Source organism: Giraffa tippelskirchi, chromosome 9 (assembly GCF_054371585.1).
Source record: "Giraffa tippelskirchi isolate mGirTip1 chromosome 9, T2T-mGirTip1v1.2.pri, whole genome shotgun sequence".
Taxonomy (NCBI): Eukaryota; Metazoa; Chordata; class Mammalia; order Artiodactyla; family Giraffidae; genus Giraffa; species Giraffa tippelskirchi.
The window spans coordinates 100002275-100029223 of record NC_137283.1 but is presented as its reverse complement, the minus strand read 5'-3'; the positions used below and the strand labels follow the sequence as shown (position 1 = coordinate 100029223).

At 41.4% G+C, this 26949-nt stretch overlaps 1 protein-coding gene across 1 annotated transcript in view; it reads left to right on the top strand.

The window, feature by feature from the left end:
- The window catches only part of SLC35F1 (solute carrier family 35 member F1), a 425474-nt gene that overhangs the window by 378937 nt on the left and 19588 nt on the right, over positions 1-26949 (top strand). Inside the window, exon 7 of the mRNA XM_081530916.1 lies at positions 6908-7062. Within this exon, the coding sequence (XP_081387042.1) occupies positions 6908-7062 (155 nt within the window). The remainder of the gene's footprint in view (positions 1-6907; positions 7063-26949) is intronic.

Sequence of the window (26949 nt, the reverse complement as noted above, 5' to 3'; positions counted from 1 at the left end):
CAACAGAGACAGAAAGCTCCCTGTACCATTTACCTGCCTCTGACCCTGAAGCATCCAGGGTTGACTTGCTGCTGACAGATTCCCTCTGAAGACATAGCAGGCACTACAGAACTATGCCCCACTCCCCTGGGGTTCTCTCTAGTGACTTCAAGGGCTCCCCAGACCTTGTGTCTGTCACAGTCCGGCTGTTTAATTTCTCTCGAGTTTTGCTGTAAAATGACACAATTAAATGAAAGTCAATAAAGAGAAGGGATTGTAGGGAGGAGAGGAAGGAGGCTGAGAAGGGAAGCCAGCTGCAGGTTACAGCCTCATTGGCCTCTGTGAGTCTCAGAGCCAGAATGTTAGCTGTGCTTGGTAACACTTCACATGCAGTGGTCCATGAGTATAAATTAACTTTATATTAATAGTAGTAGCACTAATAAAAAATAATTTGTCCTCCAATTATGCAGATGTCATGTGCATGTCCACCAAGGCTCTGTTATAATTCAGTGTTAGTTAAATGTGTCATCAGAGCACATTGAGCCCTCGTATTGCCATGAAAATGTCAGTTCCCTGTGGTCCAAGATGATGAAGGGCTGTGTAAAAGGAACACATTATAAAGCCATTTGTTTAATTTTCCTGATTGGAATGAGTCTCTAATGGTCTAGAAAAGGAACCAAATATTCATCTTTTCTTTCTGAAGCGTGGATAAGGGTCATCTTTGTCCTCCTACCTCATCCCGACCTACTACAAGCTTCTAGTGCTTAGCTCAGTTCCAGGCACATAAAATTTAATGAACAAGTGTTTTTTAAATGAGTGAATGAATGAATGACAAGCCAAGGAGACGGGCTTGTCTTGCTGTCTCTCAACTTACAAAAATGTAGAAAAAAAGGAAAACAGTGGAAACAGGGCACGGGGCTTAGGCTTGGCTTTGACATTTCTTTCTGGGAAACCAGGAGATGGCATAGCAGCTACAGCAACTCATGGGCCCTGGAGGCAGGGAGACACCCAGGGGGATGGAGCTCCCATCAAGGCCTGAGCACATGCCGTAGGAAATCACCCTAGACTGCCAAGCTCTGATCAGTGTGCCTTAGTTGACAGACCAAGATCCAAGACTCTCTTTATCTCCCATCAGTGATCCCATCACAGCCTCTTGCACAGCTCCTGTGGTTGCCATTTTACCAAAGTAAAAACATTTTTTGTTCTATGGATCAAATGGGATAATAAACATGTTTCATATTTTCTGGATTCAGAAAGCATTTTTTTACAGCTTCTGTTACTTTCTAATAGCATTGGCCAATTGCAAGATACAAAGAGTAATTAAAAGCAAGACAATAACAGTCTTTGATGTTGTTTGTTTTTATTTCCTTATTTTACTCTCCTGAACAGAAAGACTGGAGCTGTTTATGTAATCATGAAACTCAAGTGAAATGTAGGACCTTATAGGACTAACATGGTCTCCAGTGGAGCAGGCATGTGAGAAATCTAATAACTCGCTTAAGCATTCCCTTTATCCCATTTGCCATTGTGTTGAAGGACAAGTGTTAGCTGATGTGCAAGTCTGCTGTCAAAGGAAGGGAACGTGAGAGGCGGGTCACCCAGTACCGATTTGTGGTGTGCTGGTGGTGGTGGCGGTATAGTTGCTAAGTCATGTCTGACTCTTGCGACCCCATGGACTATACCCTGCCTGGCTCCTCTGTCCATGGGATTCTCCAGGCAAGAATACTGGAGTGGGTTGTTATTTCCTTCTCCAGGGGATCTTCCAGACCCAGGAATCGAACCTAGGTCTCCTGCATTGCAGGCAGATTCTTTACTGACTGAGCTACGAGAGAAGCCCCTGGGGCTTCACTTTTCTTGCCATGGGCAAAGATTGCTTTGGTTTTGATTTTGTCCTGGAGGCCAAAACAAGAGATTTGACCTTTCTCTGAAGATGCAGTAATGGGACCACAAAGCAGAAAAAACTTTAAATATCATTAAGAATAGTATAGCTTTTCTTTTTACTGATGCTGAACTGGAGGCTGGGGAACTGAAGCCACTTCACTGGGCTCATGGCTGCCTGTGGTGGGACTAATTGCACCCTCTGAGCCAGCCCCCCAGCCTGGCGCCTTAGTACATATGTCCTGATATCATCTTACCTAGCCTTTATTTTTAAGAATTAAAAATGATATTTTAAAAATCTAATCTAGTCAAAGGAAAGTGAAAGAATACCAGTAGGATCCCAAAGAAAATGATGAGATAAAATATATGCAGCAAACATAGACATATACTATATGCAAGTATATACAATATCCATTACAAATAAACACGTATATCCCATATCACATGATATATCATGCATTACAATGCATTGTGTATATATCCCATATAAAATGAGATGCTCATTACAGTCAAATAGAATGCTTCATCCAAGTCCTATTTCTCTTCATAATAATTAAACAATATAGGTTAGTGGTATGCACTCAGAATTTAAAGTCAGGCAGCCTGAGTGACCTGAAGGTGAGCTACTCGACCTCTATCAGCTTGTCTTTTGCCTATCTACTCACAGATTTGTTTCTTACCCTTACTCTGCTCTGCACTGCAGAGACTGACCCATGCAAACAATGCCTCCCAGGCTGGCATGTTAATTGACTTCAGCTAGATTGGCCACTGGGAGGCCGTAGAAGGAGACTGGAGGGTGGGAGGAAGCAAGGGACCAGGATGTGTCTCCCTGTTTCAGGTCAAGTCTCTAGAAGTGGCCAAGTGTCCTCTGATTACACCTTTGCTGGGCCTCCCTGACTTCTGACCTCTGATAACATGGCCTCCTCCCTGGACCTCTCTGGCCCCAGGGATATGAATAATTTACTGCCGTTGCTAACGTCTGGGTTGTATTACCATCCATCTTTCCCCACCTCCCATTCAAACTCCTTTATAACTTGTACCCCATACTGTATTTCCTCTGTTGAACCTGCTGTGGACTGTGTTTATTAACCGATACACTCTATGAGCCTGTTTCCTCACGTGTGCAAAGAGGACAACAATAGCCATGGTGTTACACTGCTGTGGAGATTAATGTACATAAAGTACGTGACACACAGCAAGTACTTAGTCAGTCTTAGTTGATGGCATTCTTCCCAGTTTCTCTAGCTTAAGTCTCTTTAGTGTATGAGGACAAGAGTTACCAAATCCTGTCTTTAGTGAGAGGGAAAACATTTCCAAAAAGAAACGATCATCCATATACTTTGTCTGAAAATGTAGTTATTGTACCCACCATGTGTTTGTTAGTCAAAAGGAATTCAGTTTGTTTGATCCTGTCGATCGAGTGCTTGAAAAATCCCATAAGGACAGCAAGTTGGGCCTTTGGATGCATCGCTAATGTCCATTAACTAGTTAATTTTTTATCTGAGAACAAAAAATCAGCAAATTGCAGCAACACAACATGCCTGCTCTCAATCTTGTGTTCATTTGGCTGCCTGGATATCCACACACAGAAACGCTGGTGGACCCAGCAAAGTGATTAAATGTGATGGTGTCTGTATTTTACTCCCATCCCCCTAAATTTAATTTCTGCATTTTTAAAGAATAAGTTTAGGATGTTTAAGTGTTTAAGCTCGGAGAATCTCAAGGTAGCCTGATGAGTAGAGTGAACTCTGCTGTGTCTGTTTTCCTCCACTCCTTGGCTCATCAGTTTGCTTGTAAAGTCACACTCTTCTCTCAGAAAAACCAATTATAAATCCACTGGACAAATCTTTCTGGATGATGCACCAGCATCTCAAATTTAACATGTTCAAAATGGAGCTTTTTATTTCCCCTGAAAACCCAGTCCTCTGCAACTCAGTAAATGGTGTCATAATCCAGTGTCAATTTCTAATTAGCCAGAATCCACATGAACCCACTGTAGGTCAGTTCGTAAAGAATCTGCCTACAATGCAGGAGACCCAGGTTCGATTCCCAGTTGGAGAAGATCCCCTGGAGAAGGAAATGGCAACTCACTCCAGTTGTTCTTCCCTGGAGAATCCCATGGACAGAGGAGCCTGTCAAGCTACAGTCCATGGGGTCGCAAGAGTCGGACATGACTTAACGGACCAAACTACCACCACCACACGAACCCATGGGTATCTCTGATGCTGTCCTTTTTCTCACTACATACATCCAGTCTGGACCACCAGGAAAGTCTTGGGAGAACACAAATGGTTCTGAACAGCTACTCTGAAAGGTTGTAAAATTGAGTAGAAAGATTTTAGGCTACCCCAGTGGCTCAGCAATGAAGAGTCTGCCTGCAAGACTATGCAATGCAGTGCAGAAGACTTGGGTTCAATCTCTGGGTCAGGAAGATCCCTTGGAGGAGGAAACAGCAACCCAAGCCAGTATTCTTGCTGAGAAATCCCATGGATAGAGGAGCCTGGCAGGCTATGGGGTCACAAAACAGTCAGGCACAACTTAGCAACTAAACAACAGCAGCAACACATCCAGTCTACCAGCAGGGCATGTTGAACCTTCATAAACCAGCCACTTCCCTTCATCTCCACTTCCACTCTGAGCAAAACCCACCAGCATCTCTTGCCTGGACTGAGACCCTGTACTCCTCACTGGTCTCCTCTGAGCTGCTCTCCTTCAGTCCCTTCTCCATGCATGTCTAAAGCCATCTTTTAGAAAGGTAGATCAGACTACAAGTTAGCCTTCTGCTACAAATTCCTCAATGGCTTCCCACTACAACTAGAATAAGATGTCGACTTCCTTCCAAGACCTACAAGGCGCCCCCCACATAATCCACCCCCTGCCTAATTTTCCGGTCTCCTCTCTTATCACTGCCTGTCGGTTCATCCTGCTCAGATATTCTGGCCTCTTGCAGCTCCTGGAAACCATTAGGGTCTTTTCATTTGTACGTCTCCCTGCCTAAATTATTTTTCCCCTGGCCATCTCCTTCTAGTCCTTCAGCATCTAAGGTCAATGCTACTTCCACCTTTCCTAAAGCAATACCCCTGTAATTCCCCATAAGCAACCCTTTTCTTGCTTCATAGCACTAATATCAGTTCTAAGCTTCTTGTCTATCCTTTTTTTCATTGCATGCTAGCCCATAGCAGAGTTCCTAGAACACAGTAGGTATGCAGTGAATACATGGTTGAATAATTGAATATACAACATCAGATCTCACATGTGAGAGTTCACAGTATATCAGCACTAGGTCAGGTGATGGGAGGGTGGGATTGTTGAACTGCCTAACCCAGTCATGTATAATCTAAATTTTAAAAAGTAGTGGGGGGGGAGCCTCTGGTTCCTGGACTATATTTTAATCAAGTTTGATTACTTTTAGTAGATTAATTTAAGGGTATATCTTATCCCTAGTCTAGTTTGTTCATCTCAGATTCCTTAAAGGAATACTGAATTAATTTTTATGTCTTTTCATGTATTAATCATAGGTTATTTAATATTGACTTTTTAGTAACTTGTTTAAAAGGAAGATGAATTATAAATAGCATGAAACCCAAGTACAGGAAAATTGACCAATTTTAGGGAATTAAAACTTCAGACAGAGAGTCAAAAGCCATCTGACACAACTGTGACAGAATTTCCACAAGAGGACTTGTATAATTTACGGAACAATTAATAGAAAAGTGATTATTCTAGTTTCCTCTTAGGGAATTTCCACCACACTAGAGGGGGCTGTTGCACTGAGTTTGCTTACTTAGTATTTTTATATGGATGTGACATGGCTACCCTTAAACTTAATATCAGAAACATGTAGAATAATAATTTGTGACCTTAAAGAATTTCCATGTGGGAAAACCAAATTTCCCTTTGGAGGGATCTCTGTTCTTCATGGTCAAAGGGACTGGGTGTCCAGTACCTGCCAAATATTCCAAAATTCACAAGATTCAAAGAAGTGATCTGCCTACAGCCTAAACCAGACATGTCATCAAGGTTCCCTTGGATAGGTTGGATCTTTTATTTAATATTATATAAAAATGCCCAAAGATCCACTGAGTTGTAATACTTGTGCTTATTCTATGCCTTATTCTTTTAAGGTAGAGAAACGAGCATAATTTTTCTGCATTTGTGTTGTATCAACATTGAGGAAATGAAGAACCAAAGCATAGATTTAGCCATAATCTTCTGCTTTGGACTGAACAAAATTATAGACTTATGGGGTTAGTATTAACAATTGTGTATTGAGTTATAATTAGAGCGAGAGAGAATTTCAGAGTTTGAGAAGCTAATCATGTAGCAAAAGGGCATTTTTTTTTTAACCTTTCTGTTTTGCAAACCTAATTATTTGACGGCCTGCAAAGCATTTACCTATTTATAAAAGAGCAGAGCCTATGTGTGAGAGCCCACATATGCTAGGAGAAGTGATGGTGGAGTAGGACTCTGGTCTCAGGAGTAGTGCTAAGCAGGATTCAGAAATCTGGAAGAAACTGACAGCTTATGTGAAGTGATCTATCTGAGGTCACACAGTTAGGACTTTAGTTCAGTACTCTGACTTAGTCCACATCTCTTTGACATGTAAGCACTTTCATTTTAAGGATTATGCTGTTATTCATTGTTGTGAGCAATACATAGTACCATGTAGTTTTGTTCCTATGTTGCAAATAAAAAAGAAGTGAAAAAAGTGTTAAAAGACATGGGTACAAGAAAGTAATTACAGCACAACCAGAAATAGAATTTAGAAGCCTTGACCCTATTTCTGATTGTAGCCACTCTCCTTCAAAGCAGAGGCGAAACATCAGATGTGTGTGAGAAGCATATAGTTCTTGCTCCACATGCAGGTTCTCACTTCTGATTTTATGTTTTAGCTGTGTATTACCCAATAAAAAACATCAGTTGATAGAGTGAAAGGAAAACTTCTGTGTGAGAGTGAAATGGAGGAGGGTGCTGTGCCCTTTCACCCACTGTAGCTCCACTGAGGCCCTGGAGGAGGCTATGATGTCACCTGTCTTTCCTCTGCCTCCAGGACTGCTCTACGTCGGCTTTAGTGCCTGCATGTTTGGTCTCTACAGCTTCATGCCCGTGGTCATAAAGAAAACCAGCGCCACGTCGGTCAACCTCTCCCTGCTCACCGCAGATCTGTACAGCTTGTTCTGCGGGTTGTTTCTCTTCCATTACAAGGTAAGTTGAGTCAGTGCTCCTGTCTGAAGATGATACTCTGTAGGAAAGAACACATATAGGTAGGAATGCTCTGCAGTGGAATTGCCCTAATGCTGCAATTTTGCATCAAGAAGGAGGACTGTACTTCTGTGTGCTGACCCCCATGACTGGGTGTTTACATTCCAAGTGTTTCAGATGGGAAGGAAGCTGCCTGCAATGCAGGAGACATGAGTTCCATCCCTGGGTTGGGAAGATCCCCTGGAGAAGGAAATGGCAACCCACTCCAGTATTCTTGCCTAGAGAATTCCATGGACAGAGGAACCTATTGAGCTAGTCTATGGGGTTGCAAAGAGTTGGACACAACTGAGCAACTTTCACTCACATAAGACAGAGGCAACATTTTGTTATGAGAGACTAGTAACTATGACATTTGATAATGAAAGATAAGAAACAGCCATAGAGGGAAGGGCTTGCAGATAATGGGGGACAGTTTTTCTGATGTCGTTCACCCCAGAAGCTTACTCCTTTTCCAACCTAAAGCTCAGAAGACATCCAGTTCCAAAACTATAACTGCCAAATGGATTCTGCCAAAGGCACCTGAGGAGTGTATTCTCTTTGGAGAAAAGACAGTTCCTGCAGTTTCTATTTTGCATATATTTTCATAGTAAATATGAATGGAAAATGCTAATGCATTCAAAATAGTTTCTTTATTAAAAGAGCAGGGTTTTAGTAAAGGAGTGCAAAGAGATACTATGAAGCAGTTGCAGTTAATATATCAGCCCCAAAGGAAAGAAGAAATCATTTAGTCCAAAGATATCAATCTCTTCAAGAGTAAGACTCTACCCATATCCTCAACCAAGACAGGCATGACTGACTGGTTAACGGTCCCCGGAGCTAGACTATCAGATGCTGTCTTTTAAATGCTATACTAACTGATTCATTAACAACTGACTAGAATTGGTATATGAGAAGAGACCCACTTGCCATTCCTTAACTAGTCCTATAACTAGCCAGCGGGGACTATGACAAGTGCGAAAAGGGACAAATATGGGATATTCAAGGGCTTCCCAGGTGGCGCTAGTTTTAAAGAACCTGCCTGCCAGTGCAGGAGATTTAAGAGACTTGGGTGTAGTCCCTGGGTTGGGGAGATCCCCTGGAGAAGGAAATGGCAACCCACTCCAATATTCTTGCCTGGAGAATCCCATGGACAGAGGAGCCTGGCGGGCTACAGTTCATGGGGTCACAAAGAGTAGGACACAACTGAAGTGACTTAACACGCACACATGGGACATCCAACACAAAAGACCAAGCTAGGACAGGAAAAAGGAAAGAAGAGGCAGAAGAAGCGTTGCTATGGCCACTTCTAGCCAATGCCTCATCAGTGGCATTATAGTTAATATCACCTTCTCACGGGTTTGGCCAGCGGATGGGGCATCTTACTGGGCAGGGCATCTCCAATCAGGTCACACTGAGTTGGGAGGTTCCCAGAGAAGTGCTGAGCTGGAGTGAGTATACACTTGAGAGGTCCAGAGGCAAAGCAGCAGAAGCAAATCATCAGAAATATTACTGTGCTAAGCCAAATCATAGCCAAGAAACAGACCAGGGAGAGCAGACACAGGTGGAAAGGAGGTCACCAACAAGGTTGGCAGCTGGGAGGACCAGAAGCAGATCTGGGAGAGGAGAGGTGGAGAAAGCAGCCGTGGCAGCAGAAAGAGATAAAATGCTGAGTCTCTGCTTTACATGGAACCTTCTGCCCAGCCTTGAGGCAACAATGGCAGCTTCAAACAGACTGTGTATTGTCAGATAGCATTGATACATTGTTGGTAATTCATTTTCTCTGCCTGGTGCAATCTTTGAGTCCTGAGTGCACCCTGGTCCTCATAAGGGTAAAAAGCAAAATCACAGCATGTTCCTCCCACTGCTCCCCACCACAGAGCTGGCAGGGCCCCTTTCCCTCAGAATCACCCCCAAGCACCCCCTAAGCCGGGGTCTCACCAGCACAGTGCCGCTGCTGCCGTTTTTCTTCTCTCCTCTACAACTAAGCATCCAAATCGCATCCATTCCTCAGCATGAGTTCCAATCTCAGCACTTCCTCCTGTAATCCTCTTTATAAGCTCTTGAACTAGAAGAATCCCTTTAATGTCCTTAAGGGAAGATGACTAAAGCCTATTGTTTTTATGCAGGACTGCGGTCAGCTCTTGGGCAGTACAGATCCAGCTCAGCTATCAGCATCCCTCATGGCAGTGCTCAGAAAGTCTGCTTTCACCAGGGGAAACTGCTAAAAATGCAGATTCCTGGTCCATAGCCACAGAATAAGCGTCTGGGGATCTTCAGGGGGAGTCTGCTGCCAGTAAAGCTGATGTTCTCTGATTGTGAGAACAAATACCTGAAAGGGGGGCCTGCACAGTGTTTGTGCCTATCCGAGTCTGTCACTCCTCACACTTCACTTCATTTGGTTAGACTTGGGGCTCTCTACATAAACAGACATCAGGAACTGAGAAGGCTGATGAACCAGGTAAATTCCAATTCTTCAACGTCCATCTTCTCCTCTTATCATTTATGTTACTGCTAACTTAGGAGAAGTAACTCAGGAGAAGAGGAAGTCATGTAGTACCTCTCATCTTGCCATCAGAAGGGAACCTGTGTTATCTGAAAATGACATTCCTGGATTCACCAATTTGGAGAAGTCATAGCAGTTTTTTAATTCTTAAAACAATGCTTTGCACTATACAGATGTATTTGGTTACAGTTTAACAGATAAATTCCCTCAAGGCAAAATTGGTTCAACACAATATGTGTTTTCTCTAAATTCATTCCTATTGTTTTTTTTTTAAATCAAACTTTCAAGACAAAGTTATAGATTCACAGTTTTGAATCTACAAGTTTTAAGAAATAATACGAGTTCCCATTTACCCTTTATCTAGTTTCTCTCATTGGTGACATCTTGCAAAACTGTGATATAGTATCAGGATATTAACACTGACCCAGTTAACAAACAGAACATTTCCATCCCCACAAGTGTTCTTCTTGCCTTTTTACAACCATACCTACTTAGCGCTCACTCACCTCATTAACACCTTGAAACCACTAATTTATTCTCCATTTCTCTAAATTTGTCACTTCGAGAATGGCATGTAAATGGAATAATACAGTATGTAACCTTTTGAGATTGACTCTTTTCACAGCATAATTTTTCAGCATAGTCATCTGAAGATTCATCCAGATATTTATATCAGTAGCTCATTCTATTTTATTGCTGAGTACCGTTCCATGGCATGGTTATACCAAAATTTATTTAACACAGACTCAGTGAAAGACTCTGGGTTGTTTCTGTTTGAGGCTATTACATATAAAGCTGCTATGAACACTCATGTACAGCTTCTTGTGTGAACAAAGTTTTCATTTCTCTGAAAAAAACACCCAAAAGTACAATTACTGGGCTTATGGTTCTCCCACTCTGTGATTGTCTTTTCATTTTCTTGTTAGTGTCCTTGGAAGCACAAATGTTTTTAATATTGATGAATTCCAATTTATCTATCTGTTATACTTTTAAAGGGGCTTCCCACGTGGTGCTAGTGGTAAAGAACCCACCTGCCAATGCAGGAGACTTAAGAGAAGTGGGTTCAATCCCTAGGTTTGGAAGATCTCCTGGAGGAGGGCATAACAGCCCACTCCAGTATTATTGCCTAGAGAATCCCATGGACAGAGGAGCCTGGTGGGCTATCGTCCATAGGGTCTCAAAGAGTTGGACACAACTGAAGCATCTTAGCACACACACACATACTTTTAAAAACATGAAAGGAACCAATTCAAGCCCACCATGGCCTTTGAGCCACCAAGTCTTCCCAGGTGGTTTTGGATACCACTCCTCTCCAGGGTTTAGTAATGACTGCCAGTTGCCTCACAGTGTCTGCCCTAATGAGATGGCTGAAAGTCACAGCCTAAGGAAGAGAAGATTCATTTCAGGCCAGAGTGTCTTTATTTAGAGTGTAGTGTTGAAGACAGCTTAAGCTAGTACCCCTCAACCTTGATTACATGTTGGAATCACCTGGAGAGTTTTTTAAAATACCGATGCTTGGATCCCATTCACTGATTCTATATTTTGGCGGTCTGCAGTTCAGCCTGGGCATTCGATTTTTAAAGACCCCCCAACTGAGATGGTTGGATGGCATCAGCAACTCCATGGACATGAGTTTGAGCAAACTCTGGGAGATGGTGAAGGACAGGGAAGCCTGGCGGGCTGCAGCCCATGAGGTCACAAAGAGTTAGACATGACTTAGCGACTGAACAACAATTGATCTTGGTGTGCGGCCAGAATTGAGTCACTTGTTCAGAATTACTGTATGTGGCTGCAAGCAGGTGGCACCAGGACCAGAGGGTGAAGGTTATAAGATTATAGTGAAACAGAAAGAGACCTTGTTAACAGTTAGTCATCCAAAAGTGGAATACACTGTCTTGGGAGTTCCCCTCACCAGAGGAAGCAGTACAAAAATGTTAGAGGGATGCTGTGGAGGGGACTCACTCTTCCGATGATTAACCCGTGACCTCTGGGACCTCATTTAGTTTTACTATAGTCTGCAGTTAGAGTTTATTCTTTCAGCTCATCATGATGTCTTCGAACAACCTCTGGTCTGGTTATAAATATCTACCAGTTGAGAGAGGAGGGCTTTTTGCTCACAGATGTTGCTTACCCAGGCAGAACTAAATAATTAAATGAAGCTCTCCTGCCCTACATTGATTATTTGCTTTTTTTCTTGCTTTCTATCCTTGGAAAAAATCCATTCGCTTCCCCACCCACCAGTCCACTGTCTGCAGCTTCTCTGCCTCTTGTGCTGACTGGGCAATAAAGCCCCACATCTCAAGGAAGCAAAGGACTTAATTCTGAATTATGCTGTCTACATGGTATAGAGCTCTTTCAGACTCTAATTTTATGAGACTTTTGAGAAGTGGTCATGTTTCTTTTCTTTATTACACCAACACTATGGAATCCAGAACAGTAAATCCATAGCAATCCTTGGAAATTACAGGAGATGAGCTCTGCTGGACCTCAGAGATTCCCTAAAACCAAACCTTGGAAGATATTCACATGGGAAGTTTTCAAGTTGATGGTGTCATGGCTTTTCAAGGTCAAAGCTTGACCAGTTATGAACTCTATCCCCCTATTTACTAAACACAAAAACACTTTTGAAATTGAAGGAGTATCCCTATGATGGCTGTAACAAATTAGCATGTACTTAGTAGCTAAAAACAACACAGATTTATTACCTTACAGTACTAGAAGTCAGAGACTTCCCTGGTGGCTCAGACAGTAAAGAGTCTGCCTGCAATGCAGGAGACCTGCATTTGATCCCTAGATCAGGAAGATCCCCTGGAGAAAGGAATGGCAACCTACTCCAGTATTCTTGCCTGGAGAATTCTATGGACAGAGGAGCCTGGCAGGTTACAGTCCATGTGGTCACAAAGAGCCAGACATGACTGAGCAACTAACACTTTCACTCTGAGGAAGGTCAGAAGTCTCACTGGGTTGAAATCAAGAGTTAGCTGAGCTGTGTGGTTTCTGGGGACTCTAGGGGAGAATCTGTTTCCTTGTCCTTTCCAGCTTCTGGAGATTACCTGCATTCCTTGGCTTGTGGCCCCTTCCTCCATCTTCAAATCCAGCACTGTAGCATCTTCAGATCTGACTCTGCCATTCCTGAGTCCCTTATAAAGACTCAAGTGATTATATTGGATCCACCCGGATAATCCAGAATAATGTCACCATCTCAAAATGCTTAACTTCATCACATATGCAAAGCCCCTTTTACCACTTAAGGTAATATATTCACAGCTTTCAGGTATTAGGATGTGAACATTTTGGGGAGTCCATTATTCTGCCTGCCGCAGGAGGCCCATTAATAACTTACCCCAAGACAAATGAGGGTGCATTGGCTTCAAGCTGGACCACCTGGGACATGTGAATGTGCTCTTCAGAAGCCAATGCTGGGCAGTGAAGCCACCCTCCACCTATCTATACAACTGTGCTTTGCTGAATTTCCCAGCTGCTTTTTAAAGTAGTTATGTTGCCTGCTGATATGTGACTTTAGAAAGAAAACACTACATCAGGTGGTGAGAAAATGAATTGGGTGGGAAGATTACTTCAGTGTCTGCTGTGTCCAGCATGAGTTCAGCAGTCTGGTGTGGCAAAATGAGCTTGGGCTGCCAAGCCAAGGGAGCCTAGATTTAACTTGTGGTTTCTCTTTCTTATTTAAGTGTTTTGATCCAGTTATTTATTCTCTCCAAACTTCAAGGTGATTAGACTTTCCTTAGGGAGGCTTTGAAGGCACTACATAATTTTTGAATGGTGACCAGTGGTGATGTATCTCTCTGAGTGAAAGTATAATTCAGGATTAGTAATCTCTCTCTCATTCCATTTTTAGGATGCTGCTCTTAAACAGTCAGATTTTATAACTGGATATGTAGCTTTAAACAATTTTGTTTGAGATTTCTCTTATTCCTTATCTGAAAAGGCAGAACTGGGTCTCATGCATAAAATTTTTTAAAATATTATATCAGTCATTTTCAACTGACTTCCTCGATTCCTTCATTATAGTAGAATTTTTAGATGATACTCATAAATTAAAAAAATTCAAATGTTAAAATAAAATATCAATCACTCTTTCATGATATGCCATTATGTACTGAACATTCTTCAGGAAAAAAAGTAGCCAGTGTTAAACATACAGGATATTCCCTTTTGCCTGATATTTAAAATAGAAAATGGCTTACCTCACTTCATTTTGCTATTACCTTATCAAGGCTTACTTAATATTGCCACAGAATTGCTGTAATGGTTAAACTTGAGAGTAACTTCATAAGAGGTGATTATTTTTTGTAGCTTTATCAAAATAAATAAAAAATTGATAGAGAAAAAAAAAAGAACACTGTAAAGTCTAAGTCCCCTTTAAAAATACTCCACCTAGTCCATTGGCTTACCTTGTTCCCCAAATGGAGCAGCATGAAGCCACAGGTGATTCTAGTGCAAGAGCAATATTTTAGGAAGGTAAGGGCTTCATAAAACTTACACACTTACATCAGGAAGATGTTTATACCACCCAAAAATTCACTACTGAAAAAGAGAGAGTTTTCAAAATCATTTGTCCAAGAAGGCCACTTTATTCTGGGTAATGTGATTCCTATGAATCACATTTAGAAGTTTATCTGTATGTTTTAGTCTCATTTTAAACCATATTTTAAACACATTTTTAGTCTCATTTTTAAACACACTTAGAACTTTATCTGTATGTTTTAGTCTCATTTTTAAACTTAATTTTTTGTAATTGCCATGAGTTATTTTTGACAAATAATCAGAAAAGTTTCTTACATCGTCAACTGACTATTCAAGCAATCCAGATTATATCCTATGAGGACAGGTGTCAAACTCCCTGATTCAACCTGACCCTCTCTGTCAGCCACTAAAAATTACCCCCCAGTGTGTGCCAGTTTCTCTTACTGGTTTTGTTGTTGTTGTTATAGGAGACTTGGCGAGAAAAATTTAATAACTCTGAATGTAGGGCTAATTTAATAAAATATTGTTATGCACTAAGTTTGAAAGAACTTCATTCAGCAAATGTTTATGTATTCTGCGCCTGCTATGCTCCAAGCACTGTTTCAGCTCTTAACTCTTTATTTATAAATAAAGGTGACAAGAACACCAAAAATCACCAGGGGGATTAATGCAAAGGAAGAGATTCCAAACCACTGAAACTTGAATAGACCAGCAATTTCAAGCATCCTTAACATCTGAGTTTCAGTGCCAGAGTTTGCAGAGATTGCATCAAGAGTGGAATCTTTCATTAGCCATGGATCTTAATCTGCAGCCAAGCAACCCTGTTCATCCTTGGCGACAGTAAGCAATTTCAGTAATGGAACTGCACTTGAAAAGCCGGGGCAGGCAGCTCCAGCCCATTGCAGCCAATAAGTATAAAGCAATACTGCACATCTTATTTAGAAAAATACCCACATATGTGACCAGTTATATTTCTTTTGTAAGAACAACATCTTAAAAGGCTGTAAATTTTAAGTTCATTATCCCTGATACAATTATAAATGGTAGATTTAAAAACCGACACAGCTTTTATGACTTCGTATTTTTTTAAACTATGACTGGTGAGTAGAATATTGGAGAAACCAGCATCACTGAGGCCTCAAAGTGTTTCACATGAAATAGCAAATAGTGAGAGCAATGAATGTTTAGACTTGGTTTCCCCCTGCCCGAAAACTCAGTATAGTGTCTCCTGAGGTTTCTATATTGCTGAATTAGAGCAAGTGCTTTAATGGGTGGGAGGAAGTGCTCAGTAGATAGCCATTCAGGAACCCAGGTTCCTTTCATCTCGTGGCTCTGCCATCCTCTGGAGCAAGGATCAAAAACTATGAACTGTGAGCCAGCCTCCCATTTTTGTAAATATAATTTTATAGGACTATAGCCATGTCCATTTCTTTGTATGTTATTCATGGCTGCTTTTGGCCTAGAACAGCAGCACCAAGGAGTTGTAACAGGGTCTGTATGACATAAGCCTAAAATATTTACTGTCTGTCTCCTTAAGAAAAAATTCGCTGGCTCCTGGGCCAGGCTCTTGCAGTCTGCTTCAGGGCTCTCTGTGAGAAAGCCTAGAGACTTTTGGTCTACAAACCTCCTCCTCATTCTATTGGCCGGAACTCAGTCATGTGGCCACACTCTATTGCAAGGGAGCCTGGGAAATGTAGTCAAACAGTGTGGGAAGAAAGTAAAAGTGGTTTAGTGAGCAAGTAGCCAGTCTCTGGTGCATTAGCAATTTCCATTTACCAGAAATAGTGAAAGGATTAGAGAAGCTGGGGATAAATTGTGAGGGAGATTCAAAATTATAACCAGAAGTCAAAATTCCTGCTACACAAATCTATTCATAAACTCCACATCACAAGCAGATATTTTGAACTCGTCTCTTCAGGACAAGCTGTAAGGAAGAACAGAATGAGCTAATAGTGATGCAGAAGTTTCAAATGGAAAGGCTTGTGGTTGGACTGGAGCATAGCCAGGAAAAACCAGCTAGCTGTCTTCCAGGAGAATGTGTGGGGTGTGTTTGTCATCCTGGTGCATACCCTGGCCCCCTCCTGCATTCTCAGACACCTAATTTTGTCAGCAGACCTGTATGGATCCATCTCTCATGGATGGGGTCACAGAAATCAGAGCATCAGTTTGCTAAGATAAAGAATAAAGATTGACTCAGACGTCGTCTTGACTAAAGCTGAAACATCACTCTACACATCTTTAGGGGCTACCATAGATGGGAGGTTTTTTAAAAAGACTACACTTACAGTTTTGAGAGTTTTTATTTACTTCCCTCTATAAGAGATAATTCATGCTATCCTTTCTTTATTTCCTGACTTCTGTTTACTATTTTTATATTGTAGTTATTTTATTAGCTAATTTCTATCAATATAGTCTCTATGTAGTATTTCCATACTTACTACATTTGCTATACCACCAGTCTCTGAAATGCCAGCTCTTCTTATCTGAATTCCTTATCTTGATTAATCTCTTAATGGTTCAGTTTCATCACTGTTCATATCAGGAAGCTGGCATGCATGGTTGTCCAGGCTGCCCACAGTGCTCTTTGTCCATTTATGAGGAATATTTTCCAGTAGATGGTAGTCAAGTACCTTAAAAAAAGGGAGACTATAGTCACTGAAAAAGTGCTATTGAAAAATGGGACAAAATTGCAATGAGATGCTGATTAGAAGTTGATATCAATAAGTGGCTTATTCTCAGTTTTAATTGGCAAACATGTACAGCAAATTAAATCATTTCCCTGTTTCTGTTTACTTCATTCTTTGTACATAACTAAAACTCTTCACTCTTACATTGCTAAACACTAACTTAGTCATACATGTAGTTTTTTCCTTATTTAAATATATTTTAGACTATGGTTTTTTTTTTAACAGATACATTGTAAACCATTCTGCAGGCCTTCTCATTTAGCAATGTAACTCAGTGTAGCTTGAATGTAAATTTTGGCTACTAGTGTCACATGTATTTCCTTCTTGATGTTTCATGGAACCAGGCACTTTTGAGCAGGAGTAGAGCTGTCCCCCATTGCTCTGGAAGTCTCAGCAATTATGGATTGTATTGGTGTTGTCTTTGTGCACTAGCCAGTCCCAACTTTAAGTGAAAGTCCCACCTTGTATTAGAAGTAAGTACTAAATTCCCAGGACAGGGGCCATGCACATCTCTTTCTCTGCTGCATCCCTGATATCTGGTACAGTGCCTGGCATGGTAGGTATTCACAATTATTTATTCAATGATAGACTTACTTCTGGGCTTCCCAGGTGGCACTAGTGGTAAAGAACCTGCCTGATAATGCAGGAGATGCAAGAGATGCGGGTTGATCCCTGGGTCTGAAAGATCCCTGGGAGAAGGGCTTGGCCACCCACTTCAGTATTCTTACCTGGAGAATCCCATGGACAGAGGAGCCTGGCAGGCTACAGTCCATAGGGTCACAAAGAGTTGGACATAACTGAAGCAATTTATCATGTACATGCATGCAGGCTTACTTCTACAAAAAAAACATTAAAGGTTAAACTTCAGTTTTCTACACTGAATGTTATTTAGGAATGTTCACATAGGAAGCAAAAAGCTTTTGATTGATATGGACTCTTTAGATCTCAAGTTGATGACACCAGCTGAAAAGTTAAACATTTAGATCCCACAATAACAAGTCACTGTTTTGATTCATTCTTTGAGTTGATGGATTGCCTAAGGAACATGAATATTAGAAACCAGTTCAATGCCATAATAACTGTATATATTGTCATGGAAGATGAGAAGAATGGAACTCACATCAAGGGTTGAACATTTGCTAAGAAATTTATTCTGTTTACAGAAAAACATCATATCTAATATTCAGATTTATTATTTGCAAGTCAACCCAAAGTAAAATTGTGAGACGTCATCATCATGTACTGTATTTTTGTATCTGTATGAGTATTGTTGCTGTGTCTACATCCACAGGGTTTGCAAGCAGTTCTATAAAATAACAGATCTGTAACATATACTTCAGACTTTGCAGGCCAGACAGTCTTCACAACTACTCAACTCTGCCATGGACATGGTTGTCTTCCAGTAAAACTTTATTTACAAAACAAGACAACTGCCAGATATATTAGTTTACTGACCCCTGACATAGACTATAGCTGTCCTTGCAAACTTTTCCCTAATCTTCAGCACCAGGAAGCAACCATTTCCTCTGCCAAGTGCATCATTAATTAAATGAAAGCTCTACACAAAATGCTGCAAATTTTTTTGGACTTCAAGTGTGTGGACTTGTTTTCAAAGCTAATTGTAATCATTTCCACGCAGTTTTAGAGTAAGTGGAATGTCTGCCGCCTATTTGAGTTCTTGGTGGCATCTAAGGGCACATCTGTTAGTTCTGTTTTAAGGATATCTGTGGCTTGTGTACAATACAATGAGAAGTCTTCAGTTTATTGGTTAATTGTTTTCATTTTACGTAAAGAAATGAGTGGACTTCCAGTGCTAAACAGCACCTCTGAGCTAAGATGAAGGATATTAAAGCCATAGCTTACAGAGAAGGATGAGCAAAAGCATTTGGAGACAAGGTGCACATTCTAAACTGATTTTCTGCATACAGTGTATCCCAGAAAAAAACAATAATATCAGGTAATAACAGAAAGATTAAAATTAACTTTCCCAGAATCACGAGTCCAGAGAAAAGATGCCATTGTGTGTACGCACAGGTTAACTTGACAATAAAGAAGGTCATTTCCAAGTGACAGATCTCTTTACAGCTTAGTGAGTTCTCATCATCTCCCCCAAAACTATATATTAAGAGAGACATATAGATGAGTATATCAGTTCGTGGAGGTCAAATTTAGGGGATGCCTCTAGATTTTTATTTTTTAAAACATGTTTATATAATAGTAACATAACCCAAAGGTCACATTGTTTTCAAGTCTTAAGACATTAGATAACTTAATTTTTAAAAAACTTTAATTTTGTAATGGGGTATTGCCAATTAACAAACAATGTTATGATATTTTCACATGCACAGCAAAGGAATTCAGCCATATATATATACACAGGTATCCATTCTCCCCTGAACTCCCCTCCCATCCAAGCAGAGTCCACGAGCTATACAGCAGATCCTTGTTGGTTATTCATTTTAAATATAGCAGTGTATACATGTCCAATAATAGGTACAAAGTTTAAATTAAAAGGGGAAAAATGGGGTGGGATGGGAAGGGAGATGGGAGGGAGTTTCAAAAGGGAGGTGATATATGTATACCTATGACTGATTCATCTTGAGGTTTGACAGAAAACAGCAAAATTCTGTAAAGCACTTATCCTTCAATAAAAAATAAATTAATTTTTTTAAAAAAGGGGGAAAAGAAATGAACAAATGTTAAATGTCTGTCACATTTTTTATAAGCACTTTGTGGATTTCAAGTATTATGCAATTCTGGGAAAATGTAATAATAATTATATAAGATTTTATGATGAAATAACCAAATATTCTTACATATTGCTGATACTTCTCAGTGATATTTTGGAATTAAAAAGTGAGTTTTGGGGCTATGTAAGAGAAGGTGGCAGCTGTTTATCAGGTTCTGTGGATGAAGAATGTTACCTGCCTTATCAGTAAACAAAGAATGTTGCAGCCATCAAGCTATCAGCCACTATAGTCAAGACTGTGCACCTTAAGGGGATTCAGAATGGAGAAAAACAGGATACTGACCCTAGATAGTTAATGAGCATGTCAAAGGAGTGATTTCAATGACCTGAGACTCTTACATCTTCCCATACATAAGTTCATTAGGTATTTATTAAATTCATTAACTTGAGATGTTTATTTTTTGTTTAATTAGCAGAAATCTTTTGATGTTTACCCAATTTGCTTTTGCAAAATGCCTGTCTATCCTGGTTGCTCCTTACTTCTTCAGAACACTCCCTTTTACAGCTGCCTGAGGGCCTGTCTCTTGGGCTTAAGTCCTCAGAAAATTCACCAAATAAAACATAATTCTCAACTTATAGGCAGTGCATTTTTTTCAGTCAACAGTACCAAACTTCTTATTTAGGAAAAAAATTGATTAGCCATTAAAACCATACAATGATTCCTTCCTTGACAGCTGCCACATCAAGATATTCTTTATGATAAATTTATTTCATTTTTCCACCTCTCCTGCCACCACCAGGTGCAAATGAGAGAAGAGAACGAGGAATCCCAACATGGTAGCGTGTGTGCGTGATCAGTCGTGTCCCAATATGGTAGCATGTGTGCGTGATCAGTCGAATCCCAATATGGTAGCATGTGTGCGTGATCAGTCGGTCCCAACATGGTAGTGTGTGTGCGTGATCAGTCGTGTCCCAATATGGTAGCGTGTGTGCGTGATCAGTCGAATCCCAATATGGTAGTGTGTGTGCATGATCAGTCGGTCCCAACATGGGAGCGTGTGTGCGTGATCAGTCGGTCCCAACATGGGAGCGTGTGTGCGTGATCAGTCGGTCCCAACATGGGAGCGTGTGTGCATGATCAGTTGATCCCAACATGGTAGCGTGTGTGTGTGATCAGTTGTGTCCCAATATGGTAGCGTGTGTGCGTGATCAGTCGGTCCCAACATGGTAGCGTGTGTGTGTGATCAGTCGAATCCCATTATGGTAGCGTGTGTGCGTGATCAGTCAGTCCCAATATGGTAGCGTGTGTGCGTGATCAGTCGTGTCCGACTCTTTGCGACCACATGGACTTTAGCCCACCAGGCTCCTCTGCCCATGGGATTTTCCAGGCAAGACTACTGGACTGGATAGCCATTTCCTTCTCCAGGGTATCTTCCCAACCCAGGGATTGAACCCACATCTCCTGCATTGTCAGGCAAACTCTTTAGCACCGAGCCATCAGGGAAGCCCACTACCGTTGCAGGAAAGTTCAGTTTTCATTTTGTCAAGGGGTTTCCCCTCCTGCAGCTGGGATATTTTTTGACGATTGTTCATTTCTACCAATTGAGAAAGAACAGCTTCCAAATTATATGTTGAATTAAATTCCACCCCATGCAGTAAGAGATATGGATTGCCCTAGAAGCTTGGATATAGGGAATGGAAGAAACAAAAAGAATTATGTTGCAATGCAGTTAACCAATGCAATGCAGTTAGGAGATGGGAAGAGAACTGGGTGGAATGTCAAGGCCTTGCGCACTGTGTCAGGTGTCACTGCAAGATGGAGCTCTAGGTTCTCTCCCTTCTCACACCTCCCGAGTCCTCAGCTCCAAGTCCTTCATCGTGGAGCTCCATGCTTCTCTGAGGGACTGGTTTTCTGAAAATCAAATGAGATGATATACATGAAAATACTTTGGAGAAAGTAGACCTCAGCTTTGCTTAGTAACTATAAATCTTAATTTAGAATTGTTTTGAATTATACTTTCCTACAGCTTCCCAAATGGTGGTAGTGGTAAAGAACCCACCTGCCAATGCAGGAGACGTAAGAAATGCATGTTTGATCCCTGGGTTGGGAAGATCCCCTGGAAGAGGGCATGGCAACCCACTCCAGTATTCTTGCATGGAGAATCCCATGGACAGAGGAGCCTGGCAGGCTATGGTCCATAGGGTCGCAGAGAGTATGACATGACTGAAGTGACTTTGCACACACCCATGCATACTTTCTTAAATATGGTTCTCATCTTAGAACACTTCTCAGGTGGCAAGAAAGTAGACTAATGGAGAAATGAGATAAGTTTATAGATTAAATGTTAGCAGGAATTATACCTACAACACCGCATGGCATATAGTAGCACTATAGAAGATGTTTAGAGTAAATCCTCTCTGTTTAAAAAGATGATATATGACAACAGGAGGATTAAAGTACCACGAGAAATGCTTAGACGAGAATTATATACACTCAGAACAGTCAGCTTCAATAACTGAGATTCTTAATTTCTTTCTTCACTCCCGAACTTTCTTTACTCCATCAACAAATTCTGCCCATCCTCCTCCAAAATAGACCCCCTTCTGTTTCCACTGCCATCATCTTGGTTCAGAATACAACCATTTCTCACTTCAGTTCAGTTCAGTCGCTCAGTCGTGTCCGACTCTTTGCGACCCCATGAATTGCAGCACACCAGGCCTCCCTGTCCATCACCCACTCCCAGAGTCTACCCAAACCCATGTCCATCGAGTCGGTGATGCCATCCAACCATCTCATCCACTGTCGTCCCCTTCTCCTCCCGCCCCCAATCCTACCCAGCATTAGGGTCTTTTCCAATGAGTCAACCCTTCGCATGAGGTGGCCAAAGTATTGGAGTTTCAGCTTCAACATCAGACCTTCCAAAGAACACCCAGGATTGATCTCTTTTAGGACGGATTGACTGGATCTCCTTGCAATCCAAGGGACTCTCAAGAGTCTTTCCAACACCACAGTTCAAAAGCATCAATTCTTCAGCGCTCAGCTTTCTTCACCGTCCAACTCTCACATCCATACATGACCACTGGAAAAACCATAGCCTTGACTAGATGGACTTTTGTTGGCAAAGTAATGTCTCTGCTTTTAAATATGCTACCTAGGTTGGCCATAACCTTCCTTCCAAGGAGTAAGCATCTTTTAATTTCATGGCTGCAGTCACCATCAGCAGTGATTCTGGAGCCCCCAAAAATAAAGTCTGACACTGTTTCCACTGTTTCCCCATCTATTTCCCATGAAGTGATGGGACCAGATGCCATGATCTTAGTTTTCTGAACGTTGAGCTTTAAGCCAACTTTTTCACTCTCCTCTTTCACCTTCATCAAGAAGCTCTTTAGTTCTTCTTCACTTTCTGCCAGAAGGGTGGTGTCATCCGCATATCTGAGGTTATTGATATTTCTCCCGGCAATCTTGATTCCAGCTTGTGTTTCTTCCAGCCCAGCGTTTCTCATGATGTACTCTGCATATAAGTTAAATAAGCAGGGTGACAACATACAGCCTTGACGGACTCCTTTTCCTATTTGGAACCAGTCTGTTGTTCCATGTCCAGTTCTAACTGTTGCTTCCTGACCTGCATACAGGTTTCTCAAGAGACAGGTCAGATGGTCTGGTATTCCCATCTCTTTCAGAATTTTCCACAGTTTATTGTGATCCACACAGTCAAAGGCTTTGGCATAGTCAATAAAGCAGAAATAGATGTTTTTCTGAAACTCTCTTGCTTTTTCGATGATCCAGCAGATGTTGGCAATTTGATCTCTGGTTCCTCTGCCTTTTCTAAAACCAGCTTGAACATCTGGAAGTTCACAGTTCACGTATTGTGGAAGTCTGGCTTGGAGAATTTTGAGCATTACTTTACTAGCATGTGAGATGAGTGCAATTGTGCAGTAGTTTGAGCATTCTTTGGCATTGCCTTTCTTTGGGATTGGAACGAAAACTGACCTTTTCCAGTCCTGTGGCCACTGCTGAGTTTTCCAAATTTGCTGGCATATTGAGTGCAGCACTTTCACAGCATCACCTTTGAGGATTTGAAATAGCTCAACTGGAATTCCATCACCTCCACTAGCTTTGTTCGTAGTGATGCTTTCTAAGGCCCACTTGACTTCACATTCCAGGATTTCTGGCTCTAGGTGAGTGATCACACCATCGTGATTATCTGGGTCGTGAAGATCTGTTTTGTACAGTTCTTCTGTGTATTCTTGCCACCTCTTCTTAATATCTTCTGCTTCTGTTAGGTCCATACCATTTCTGTCCTTTATCGAGCCTATCTTTGCATGAAATGTTCCTTTGGTATCTCTAATTTTCTTGAAGAGATCTCTAGTCTTTCCCAATCTGTTGTTTTCCTCTATTTCTTTGCATTGATCACTGAGGAAGGCTTTCTTATCTCTCCTTGCTATTCTTTGGAACTCTGCATTCAGATGGGAATATCTTTCCTTTTCTCCTTTGCTTTTCGCTTCTCTTCTCTTCCCAGCTATCTGTAAGGCCTCCTCAGACAGCCATTTTGCTTTTTTGCATTTCTTTTCCATGGGGATTTTCTTGATCCCTGTCTCCTGTACAATGTCACGAACCTCTGTCCATATTTCATCAGGCACTCTGTCTATCAGGTCTAGTCCCTTAAATCTATTTGTCACTTCCACTGTATACTCATAAGGGATTTGATCTAGGTCATACCTGAATGGACTAGTGGTTTTCCCTACTTTCTTCAATTTAAGTCTGAATTTGGCAATAAGGAGTTCATGATCTGAGCCACAGTCTGCTCCTGGTCTTGTTTTTGCTGACTGTATAGAGCTTCTCCATCTTTGGCTGCAAAGAATATAATCAATCTGATTTCGGTGTTGACCATCTGGTGATGTCCACGTGTAGAGTCTTCTCTTGTGTTGTTGGAATAGGGCCATTTCAATAGCTTCTTGGTCTTCCTGCTTCCACTTATTCCTCTTGTCAATGAAACAATGCTGCCTGCCACACCCACAAACAAAGGCTGTTGCAACCATCACTTACAGCCCCCACATTACAGCCACCCCAGCAGTGAGCCCTGAGGGAATTCAGTATAGAAACAGAATGCACACACAGCCATTCCGGATGGTGCACCCTGAGGAGACTCAGATTTCAGTGAGCCCATACCCTTGCTGCTGCTGCTGCTGCTGCTGCTGCTGCTGCTGCTGCTGCTAAGTCGCTTCAGTCGTGTCCGACTCTGTGCGACCCTATAGACGGCAGCCCACCAGGCTCCCCCGTCTCTGGGATTCTCCAGGCAAGAACACTGGAGTGGGTTGCCATTTCCTTCTCCAATGCGTGAAAGTGAAGTCGCTCAGTCGTGTCCAACTCTTAGCGACCCCATGGACTGCAGCCTACCAGGCTCCTCCATCCATGGGATTTTCTAGGCAAGAGTACTGGAGTGGGGTGCCATTGCCTTCTCCCATACTCTTGCATCTTCCCATTAATAGAAAAGTGCTAAATTCCTTGACTTGAGATGTCTGTTCTTCTTTAATTAATAGTAATCTTTTGATGTTCTGACAACCTGATCTTTGTTTCATACACTCCTATGTGTCTGACGCCTGCCTTACCTCTTTGGAGCAGTCCCTTAGAGCTGTCTGAGAAGCTGCATCCCAGGCTTCAGTCCTCAGTTTTGTCTGCCAAATAAAATATAATTCTCAACTTTTATGTTGTGCTTTTTTTTTTTTTTTAGTTGACATACTCTACAGTTAATGGCCCACCAGAAGCCAGGGTGTTTCTTTTAAAATAGCAACCAGACTATGTTCTCTTCTTCTGAATACCACTTAATACTTCTTTTTTTTTAAAATAAATTTATTTATTTTAGTTGGGGGCTAATTACTTTACAGTATTGTAGTGGTTTTTGCCATACATTGACATGAATCAGCCATGGGTTTACATGTGTTCCCCATCCTGAGCCCCCCTCCCACCTCCCTCTCCATCCCATCCCTCTGGGTCATCCCATTGCCCCAGCCCTGAGCATTTGTCTCATCCATCGAACCTGGAATGGTGTTCTGTTTCACATATGATAATATACATGTTTCAGTGCTATTCTCTCAGAATGTCCCACCCTCACCTTCTCCCTCAGAGTCTATAAGACTGCTCTATGCATCTGTGTCTCTTATTCTGTCTTGCATATAGGGTTATCGTTACCATCTTTCAAATTCCATATATATGCATTAGTATACTGTATTGTTGTTTTTCTTTCTGGCTTACTTCACTCTGTATAATGGGCTCCAGTCTCAGCCATCTCAATAGAACTGATTCAAATGTATTCTTTTTGATGGCTGAGTAATATTCCATTGTGTATATGTACCACAGCTTCCTTATCCATTCGTCTGCTGATGGACATCTAGGTTGCTTCTATGTCCTGGCTATTACAAACAGTGCTGCGATGAACATTGGGGTACACGTGTCTCTTTCAATTCTGGTTTCCTCGGTGTGTATGCCCAGCAGTGGGATTGCTGGGTCATATGGCAGTTCTATTCCCAGTTTTTTAAGGAATCTCCACACTGTTCTCCATAGTGGCTGTACTAGTTTGCATTCCCACCAAGAGTGTAAGAGGGTTCCCTTTTCTCCACACCCTCTCCAGCATTTATTGCCTGTAGACTTTTGTACAGCAGCCATTCTGACTGGCGTGAAATAGTACCTCATTGTGGTTGTGATTTGCATTTTTCTAATAATGAGTGATGTTGAGCATCTTTTCATGTGTTTGTTAGCCATCTGTATGTCTTCTTTGGAGAAATGTCTGTTTAGTTCTTTGGCCCATTTTTTGATTGGGTCATTTATTTTTCTGGAATTGAGCTGCAGGAGTTGCTTGTATATTTTTGAGATTAATTGTTTGTCTGTTGCTTCATTTGCTATTATTTTCTCCCATTCTGAAGGCTGTCTTTTCACCTTGCTTATAGTTTCCTTTGTTGTGCAAAAGCTTTTAATTTTAATTAGGTCCGATTTGTTTATTTTTGCTTTTATTTCCCATATTCTGGGAGGTGGGTCATGGAGGATCCTGCTGTGATTTATGTCGGAGAGTGTTTTGCCTATGTTTTCTTCTAGGAGTTTTATAGTTTCTGATCTTACGTTTAGATCTTTAATCCATTTTGAGTTTATTTTTGTGTATGGTGTTGGAAAGTGTTCTAGTTTCATTCTTTTACAAGTGGTTGACCAGTTTTCCCAGAACCACTTGTTAAAGAGATTGTCTTTTCTCCACTGTATATTCTTGCCTCCTTTGTCAAAGATAAGGTGTCCATAGCTGCATGGATTTATCTCTGGGCTTTCTATTTTGTTCTATTGATCTATATTTCTGTCTTTGTGCCAGTACCATACTGTCTTGATGACTGTGGCTTTGTAGTAGAGCCTGAAGTCAGGCAGGTTGATTCCTCCAGTTCCATTCTTCTTTCTCAAGATTGCTTTGGCTATTCGAGGTTTTTTATGTTTCCATACAAATTGTGAA